The sequence below is a fragment of the Budorcas taxicolor genome, chromosome 2 (assembly GCF_023091745.1).
Source record: "Budorcas taxicolor isolate Tak-1 chromosome 2, Takin1.1, whole genome shotgun sequence".
Taxonomy (NCBI): Eukaryota; Metazoa; Chordata; class Mammalia; order Artiodactyla; family Bovidae; genus Budorcas; species Budorcas taxicolor.
The window spans coordinates 142953628-142963450 of NC_068911.1; the positions used below are offsets into that span (position 1 = coordinate 142953628).

General features: G+C 36.9%; 1 protein-coding gene across 1 annotated transcript in view; it reads left to right on the plus strand.

Annotated features, from left to right (window-relative positions):
• CPS1 (carbamoyl-phosphate synthase 1) overlaps window positions 1-8565 on the plus strand; it is a 137328-nt gene extending 128763 nt beyond the window's left edge. The window contains exons 35-38 of the mRNA XM_052660306.1: window positions 4871-4930; window positions 5662-5774; window positions 7617-7746; window positions 8467-8565. Of these exons, the coding sequence (XP_052516266.1) occupies window positions 4871-4930; window positions 5662-5774; window positions 7617-7746; window positions 8467-8565 (402 nt within the window). The remainder of the gene's footprint in view (window positions 1-4870; window positions 4931-5661; window positions 5775-7616; window positions 7747-8466) is intronic.
• The last annotated feature ends 1258 nt before the right edge of the window (window positions 8566-9823 follow it).

The following is a 9823-nucleotide window of genomic DNA, read 5'->3' on the forward strand; positions in this document are numbered from 1 at the left end:
GCAAAGAAAAGCTGCCATCACCAATAGTCAGTGTATAATATCTTCATTACTATATGGAAGATTTTAATTTGTAGTGATTTTTTTCAAAAGTATAGTCATAAATTTGACTGAACAATATGATAGAAGGTGCTAATCAGAGTTAATAGCTAACTCACTGGGCATCTTCTTAGTTAGAATGGTATAAACCTAAACTTCATAGCAACTGTGAGTAAAGTAATTAGAACCTATGTTTCAGGATACACTGTACTTAAAAAAATCATCTTACGTAACATGATTTCACTTAGCCAGAAGAATTCATATAAACTCATTCAAAAGACCTTCTTTTCTTTTCATCACCCCCTCCTGAGGCAGCTGCTGCTAGGAGTAAAGGATTTTTAATTGAAGAAACCTTACCTCTAATTTTTCACAACAGGTTGCAAGAGAAAACTAGGGGGAAAAGAGAACTATGGAGGAAAGGCAAAAGTGACTCTGATACAGGAAATATTTTTTCTTATTGTTGGTTGTTTAACTCATATTTTAAGTAGCAGTTTATCACTAGCAAGTATCAACCACTTTTCAACATTTAATAAATAGATCGTGTGTGTGTATGTGCATGTGGGTGTATATACACGCTTGTTGGTTATATTTATTTTCCTAATTTTTCTTTCTTTTCTTTTTCTTATCGTACCCCTTTATGCCCACAGACTGTTTCTGTCCATTCACTATTAATCATATGGTCAAATTACCTGGGAAATTTGAAATATTTTGGTAACATCAATCTTGCCTAACTAGGATTTAGGGGGAAAAATCAAGATTTAGGTTTTAACAAAGGATTCTTGTCAATTCAACTGTTACAGGCACTGTGTGTCTACCAAGAGCTTTTTTAAGCATAGACCCTAATATAAGAAAGGCATAATGTAGGTTTATGTGGCAACAAAATCATCTTTGATTTTCTTGCAATATTTCCAGCCTCTTTTCATCCCATCATGATTTATTTTTAGTATCTATGAGTGGGCAATCTGCCTTGTCTTGAAGTTTTCTGGAACACTCTTCAACAATAAATGATTTACTCTAGAGCAAATCAAGAGCCCTTGCTGTTTTTCGCCCTCTGATTGGGCTATTCAGTGATGCTCGTAAACAGCCCTCATCCTGATATCTGTGCTTCAGCATGGCTCAGAAACACAAAGCAAGAATTTTATTTGCAAAAGACAACTCCAAGTGACATGAATAACCTTTTATCTTCTATACAGAATCATTATGAACAACCATAGAGTTGTCAATCCTGACATCCCTGTAGAGTCCACAGACATCACACCATCTTAACCTGGCTTTCGGTTCTGTAGCCAGAATTTGGATTAATGTGAAATGATAATTGGAGGAAATATATATATATATATATATATATATATATATATATATATGTTTTTTTTTAACTTTTAAAGGACTTTCTTTCTTACATATGTTTTCCAGGAAATAAATCAGCTTGTACTTTTCACCTTTAGTAACAAATGGTTTCTTACCCAGGTATTTTCATTCAGCTATTAAATCTGGGGCTACTCAGATGAAAGCTGACAGCTGTAATTTCTTTTGGTAGAGAGGCTATTTTATGTGTCACAAGTGTTCAATACATGTTTGATAGAAGTTTATAATGTGACTATGAAAGCCAACACCCCAGACCAGAAGGCAGAGTAGTTCCCTGGCTGGAAACTGCCAATACTGTCATGTCGAATATTTATCTTTTCCACTTGGGGGACAGCCCTGAAACAGCTCCATAATGAGGTTCTGACTGGTGTCTGCAGGACTTAGAGGTCTTGCTGACTTATTTTACTTTAAAATGGCAAAGAAAAAAAATTATAGTCTAGTACTCCTCCCTCAACCTTTTTCATAGTGTCTTTGGCCAAGGTTAATGCATCTTCACCTTGAATTACAAAATGAATGAAGGGTAGTCCTCTTATCCCTTCTTACTTTCTATTCCTAAATGTAAATGTAAATGTGAATGTGCACTGGAGGGTTTGTTAAACTGCAGATCCCTGGGAACCACTCCCAGAGTTCCTGATTCTATAGATCTAGGGGTAAGGCCCAAGTTTTCATAATTTAAGCAAATTCCCAGATGATGTTGATTCTCTGGAGGCCACATCTTGAGAACTATTATACGTGTGAAATGATATTCTAGAAAATCGATGCAATGTTATGTTATCATATGGCCATATATTATTAGTGACTTTTGCTAAGGGGAAATGTAAGAGATTGAGATTAGTACCTGACTAATGTATCAACAGGTCAAAAAGTGTTGGTTACCTTTATGGTGAGCTTCCAGTGTGCTCTGATGCTTCCTTATGTCTGCTGTGTGTTTAGCAGAGGTTCACAAGGTAATGTTCCATTTTAGGTGTGCTTGATGAAATTCAGAGGTTTATTTATAATATTTCACATGTATTTGCTATATTTCAAGAAATCTAAAACACCATGAAAACCTAAAATGCCATTTAATTCAGTCCCTTGCTTTTTAAGCAGAATCAAATGAGTAAAAGATTGTCCTAATCTTTTGCTTAATCTATTCTTAAAGAAACTGCCACAAAACTCATTAAATTCCCTTAATGTCTTGAATTACTTTCTGATTTTATACTTATTTAATTTTATATCTATCCATGAACTTCTTGCATCTAAGCCCATTTCTTCCTGTTGGGTCCTAAGTGGGAATGAAAAGCTACTGCCTTGGGCATGGTTACAATTTGTGTTCTAGAAGGCTGTCATGAATAACCCCTGAGCCTGCTTTAGCTGAGATTCATCCTGTTGCATTTATCTTTTCTATTTGCCAATAGTTTCTTCTCATAAAATTGCAGTTCTGGGATTGAGAGGGCCAGATTGTGAAAGGATTTTATATTTGAACATAGTCTTGGGGTCTCTACCTAGGATTTAGATCTTTTCTCAAAAAGCCTCTACAAGTAAGTATTAGGAAGTTTTGTGGGCTGAACATTATCAAAATTGTGCAAGGATCTGGATGTTTTATCACAATTCTTAGTTTCTCTAAAACTGAAATAAGATCATATCCATGACTTTTCTCAACCATTACTAATATAATTTCTAATAGATTATAAAATATTTTAAAAGTAACCAAATTATATCATCTGTTTACAAACTTTTGTAAATAGTTCAAAAAAATGTGAAAATTTCTCATTTGAAGCAGAATGGATATCTTTTTAACATTGTACAATTTTGCATATTCTGTTTAGCTCGATTACTCAGACATTCATGTTAATGGGATCAAGGTCAGAAGTTCGCGATTGGGTAGGCTACTGAGCTTGTTTTCTTCCACTCTGATCACTGTATTGCAAATATGTGCTTTTGGTCACAGGAAGGAAGTGTGTTCAGAATTAAGGAACCCTGATGGCGACAGACAGTCTAGGAAAGGCAGGACCCAGAAATTGAATGGGTCCAGCTGGGGTTTTCAGAAGAACACACAATTCTAAGAAAATATCTGAACAGCAAGATTGAATATTAGGGAGCCTGGTAGGAAGGAAAACATATATGAGGATGATACTGGTTTGTGTTCTAAGTGTGACAGCCAGTAGAGGAACCTAGGCTTCAGAGCTAGAGTTGCAGGGACAGGAATATAGCCTCTGTGAGGCTGAAAAAACAATTATTTTAATAATAATAATATTTAATGATAACTATTAATGAGCCAGCAATTGTGCTAAATTGACAGCTTCCCAGGTGGGTCAGTGGTAGATTATCCATCCGCCAATGTGGGAAATCCCAGTTTGATCGATCTGTGAGTTGGGAAGATCCCCTTCCCAAGGAGGAAATGGCAATCTGCTCCAATATTCTTGCCTGGAGCATGCCATGGACAGAGAAGCCTGGAGGGCTGCATTCCATGGGGTTGCAAAGAACTGGACACAACTGTGTAATCGAGCATGACCACTGTACTAACGCTTATGGTGGACTTCACTCACTGAATACTCACAGGGACCCTCTGACATTTTGTTGTTGTTCAGTCACTCAGTTGTGTCTGACTCTTTGTAACCCCGTGGACTGCAGTTCGCTGGGCTTCTCTGTCCTTCACTATCTCCAAGAGTTTATTCAGACTCATGTCCATTGAGTTGATGATGCCATCCTACCATCTCATCCTCTGTACAATTATTCCTATTTAACAGTTGAGGAAAATATATCACAGAGAGGTTAAGTAAGTTGGTCAAGGTCACCCAATTTATTGTGGACCATCAAGAAGTAGATACACTAATATTGGAGTCACTGTTTTATAAATGAGGAAATGGAGGCTCAAAGACATTAACTTTTCATACAAATGCATGGTAAAGACAGAGTGAAATGCAGCTTAGTGACTCCAGAGTCCATTCTTTTACTCTTTGCTTTAGAGTAAATGCCCAACTGATTTCCAAATGATTGACTTGTAGGGAACTTTGCATGAATTGCTAGGTCAAGGCCTAGGAATTGAAGTGCAGTCCAAACTTAGAATTTAGCCATTAGAACAGGTTGAAAGGCAGAACATCCAAAAAGGCTGATGTGGCATTGAGCACCTGAGAGAGATGACTTTAAATTTTCTCTAACCAGGAAAATGATCCAGCCAGAAGTAAATCCAGGGGTAAATCTGACTCTATACTCAGACACTCAATAGATTAAACAATGAGTAAAGGAATTTGAGGTGTAAAAAGTAAGACAGTAGAAAGCAAGACAATGTGGATGGAATTTCATCTATATGAGAAAATAAGTAAGAGTTTATAATCACTCTAGGAGGATGAAACTTGTCATCTTTGAATATAAAGCACCAGGCAACACATGGCATTTCCTTTTATGGCATAACAGAATGCTATATTGCATGATTAAATTAATAACGTGTATCTAGAGAGTGAATTTTGTTAAATTCCTCTAATTTCAGCAATCATTTCGTCCACAATTCCTTGGTGTGGCTGAACAATTACACAATGAAGGCTTCAAGGTATGTGATATTATTTTTCTTAATTGCTTTCTGTCAGCAATCTATCCACAAAAAAGAATATTGAAGAATATTGGGGAATAAAATCATGCAAGATATGACCTCTCCATATGAAAACTATGACTAACTTTATAATTTCAAAGCTTCAATGAAATAAACTAACTAGAAAGACTAGTTTTAAGTTTTAGCACTATTACCACAACCTTACTAAATTTGCTGGCTAAAAACCTAGAGACTTTTTCTAACACAGAACTGGGATAAAGTTTCAATGGATTTCCATATATTTTCCCTTTTTCCTTTTCCTGTTTCCATATGAAGTCATAGTTTCCAACAGTTATAGGCAAAATTTCTTTGCCATGAATATCTGCACACAAAGCCTGGTTCTGTAAAACAGAATGAGTCCCAAGGCTCAAGGTGGGCCTGTGGTCATGAAGCGTTATTGGTCTGATAACTGAATTTTCAGTCACCAATAACTTTCTTTTTCTCTCCTACAAAAGCAGTTACAGTTGAGGTTATTAATTTTTTTCTTATTGCAAATATTTTAAAAATATTTAAAATGCCTATAACAATCGATTCTGTCTTAATCTCTATTTCTGACATCATTTTGCATCTCATATTCACCGTTTTTTCCTGCTCTATGTTTTAGATGACTCAAGTGTCCTAATGGGCCCCTTTGCTTCATGAAAGCTTTTCCCTGCTACAGTAACTGACTTTTTAAAAAATTTTAAATACAGCTCTTCGCCACGGAAGCCACATCAGACTGGCTCAATGCCAACAATGTACCTGCTACCCCAGTGGCATGGCCATCTCAAGAAGGACAGAACCCCAGCCTCTCGCCCATCAGAAAGTAAGAACTGGGCAGGTTATTCTGAGATAACAAAATAGATGGAGAATTAGCTTTGGGAACTAATATGATCTAAGTATGAGGTTTGCCAGGTGGCTCAGTGGCAAAGAATCCACCTGCCAGTGTAAGAGGCCATAGAGACACCGGTTCTATCCCTGGGTCAGGAAGATCTCTTGGAAGAGGAAACAGCAAGCCAATCCAGTATTGTTGCCTGGAAAATCCCATGGACAGAGGAGCCTGGCGAGCTACGGTCTGTGGGGTCACAAAGAGTCAGACGCAACTGAGCAACTGAGTATGCACACACACATGATATAAATATAACACCTTACCCTATTGCAAGTCTTCTAAAAATCTTTTTAGTTAACCAATTTAAAATGAGGAAATTTGTGCATGACAGTAAAGCCTCCTTCTCATGAACTTTGCTGTTATTGTAAAACACATAATGCCATATATGTACATGGTGATATGTAGCATCTTTCAAAATATTTCCCAGTAAATGTCCATTCCTTTGACAGACAGCAACCAAGATCTCAGTGATGAGAATCATGGGCCCAAAGAAAGTAATGCAGCGCTTTGTGTTTTATGTCAACTTGCATTGTGTATATATGTGTATATCAAGTGTAAGATTAACCAGCTGCATTCACTGAGGTTGTGCATCAATGAAACAGTCAATTTATTGAGAACTTGCTACTTAAAGGGCACCATGGGGAGAGAGATGATAATGTCACCTATTAGACTGCCTGATTTGCCATTCTTTGATTAGGTTGGTTATTATGCCTTAGGCTATTTCTTCATTAGGTTTTGTAAGACATTTATTTCAGCACACTACCTGAACCTTCAGAAACACTGACACATTAACACATACAGAACTATGTGGTGTAGGTACATAGGAGAAAATTCTCAGTTGCTCCAGGACGTTACAGCCTACTGGATGGCTAAGTCCTAACTAACAAACAGTATATGATATACTATCTGTCAGGGCTCTTGAGAAAGTAACCTACAAATCATCATCAAATTAATAAAAGAAGGCAAATTATTCCAATGATGCTAGAAGCCTTTCTTTGTTGTCGTTGTTTAGTCCATCAGTTGTGTCCGACTCTTTGTGACCCCATGGACTGTAACCCGCCAGGCTCCTCTGTCCAGTGGAATTTTCCAGGCAAGAATACTGGAGTGGGTTGCTACTTCCTTTTCCGGGGGATCTTCCCAACCCAGGGATCAAACCTGCGTGTCTTGTGTCTCCTGCACTGGCAGGCGGTTCTTTACTCCTGAGCCACTAGGGAAGCCCAGAGGCCCTTCTGAGGGCTTGTAAAACAAGAGTTAGTACTGCTTCCTGCTTTTGACATCTAAACATCTCCTAATGTTTATCGCAGCCCAGCAACAGAATGTGAAGTGGTTTAATTCAAAATCAGGCAGCCTGTATTTCATAACATCAGCTGAGACACTAGGAAGCAGGCAGTGAAGTAAAGTTGATCTGAAGTGGGTGTGAGGGGTGGGGAGTGGAATGGCCTTAGATGCTGGAAGAACCACCTTCTTGTAAAATAAGTAACTGTCTCTCAAATTACCAATTCTTGCTATCAGTATCATTTTAAAGATAAAACATATATTTCCATTTGATTAGTTAGACATTCAACAGCATTCTTTCAAGAACACAATAAAAATATTATATCCCCCGAATGTGTATAGTTTGAACCTCTACTTAGGAATAAAGGAGGGCAGGTGTCAGTCAACTCAGTATGCCATTGACTTGAATGGTTTTGAGACTAATTTACGTTAGTAGTTTGAAAACTAATTATAAAATATACATCATCACCTGCAAGCTTGTATTTATTTTGTTTATTTCTTCAGATTGATTAGAGATGGCAGCATTGACCTGGTGATTAACCTCCCCAATAACAACACTAAATTTGTCCATGATAATTATGTGATTCGGAGGACAGCTGTTGACAGTGGAATTGCTCTCCTCACTAATTTCCAGGTATGTTCTTTTCCTCAAACATAGTCCACACGAGGGTTTTTATTTCTGTGCCTCTCTTGAGAGTACACACCTCTCTTCTCTCTTTCTTGTAACTTTCAGAAAGCAGAAGAATTTCTAAATAGAATCTAAATTAATGGTTTATTATGGTAGGTCATGGCCTGAGACAGTTGGTGATCAAGGAGCTGAGATAACCAGAAGCCATGGATAACCATGGTTCTCTCATTACACATACAAATATCCTCTAAATAAAAAGTGTGGTATGGCATGTAATAATGATATGCAATTTTATTCCATTGTGTCTAAATGAAAGGCACTGCATAAAAGCAACAGGTAATGGTAATTGAAAGCACAGATATAGTGCAAGCACTTGTCCAGTCCACAGGAAATGATTACTGAAGGCATGTTCTCTTCTACTTGAACACGACCCAACAAATTTATCACTTGGAGAACTGTTTGTAAAGACCCTATAAATTTCTGGCCATTGTATTTTTTTCCCCCTGAGTCAGTTTTAATTTCTGTGAATGGTGAGGGGAAATAAGCTTATTCATGTTGAGGTCTGAGATATAGGAGAAAATCCCCATTAAATAAAGATGTTTGTGTCTTTCATGCCATACCCCTTTGAAAATCAGGAACAGAAACTGTGACTTTTTGCTCCTGCTTCATTGAACATTCACTTTCATTTCATGTGTGTTGCTAAGATTCCTAACTTCATATTTTCAGGTGACCAAGCTTTTTGCTGAAGCTGTGAAGAAAGCTCGCAATGTGGACTCCAAGAGTCTCTTCCACTACAGGCAGTACAGTGCTGGGAAAGAACTATAGAGAAATAGAGACACTCTGTCTCCATTCTTAAATCAACCTAAGCCACTTTTTATCTAAAGGAACTGATTTGCAGCTTTCTTTCCTAGAAACAAATATTGATATCAAACTTTATTTCAGTGTACTTAGGTGTGCCTTAATATTCTTTTCTTTCACAATTAAATTGTTGTCAGTCACCTTTAAAAAATTTTACTCAGAGAGTCCTCCCCAAGTAACTGTTCTTCATCAGAGCCTTCGCTTATTAATGCCTTATTTTTGGTGGACCAAGTTTATCTACGTGCTTATTTGCAGCTAACATTGTATAGTGCTGATTAATGATGATCAAGTTAGAAAAAATTGCTGCTCTGTCTTCTGAACTCTTTCTATATATTCTTTACAGACACTATTGCCATTTTTAAACAGCATCTGCCATACTCAGGACACTTTCATATAACAAGGCAGAATACTCTAAAAATGGTTCAAATGAAATATGGATTTAATTTAAGAACTCCTCCATCGTGATGTTCGTGTATTGTTTCTTTTCAATAATCATTCTCTCTGGCTTATACAGGAATATCATCATCCCCTCCCACAGAACTGAAATTGAGAAGTGTAGCAGAGGTCTTTAAAGTATGGATTTATTAAAAGGATACTGGTTTGCAATTTTGTGTTTTGTAGTATGTCAGCAGATGGTGGATACCACTGAGGTTTTGTTCTTGTTTCTCTTTGGATTTTTAACCTGAGCCAAGTGAAATCTTCAGATTTATGCCATCTCTCCCATACCCCTCCTTTCTGCCCACTTTGGAATAACTTGGAAGTTATATTAATTCCCTTCAGAGGACAGATTCTGTTGATCTACTGAGTCCCCTGATACAATGTTAAGTTTTATACATTTTAGGCACAAAGTCCTTGTTCCTTCTCCATACAAGAAAAATCTTTGCTACAGGGCAGCCTTTGTCACTTTTAAACTTTTTGTGTTGTTACAAGTGCTCTAATTGTGAACTTTTAAATAAAATACTATTGAGAGATAAGACAGTGGTATTCTTGCATTTATTGATTCATTTATCTTTGCATTGATCCACAAAATCTGTTCATTTCTCTGATGAAACAGGGCTTGGTGCCAGGATTATATCTTTTTTATTCTTTTTTCCACACAAAGCCCTATAGGGTATGAGCAAATTAATATTAAACATAATAAAGCTTAAGCTGTTAATTTCTCTTTTTTTTCCTCCTCCTATTCCTTGCTTATAAATCTCATTAAAAATTCATTCTCTTGTTAAGT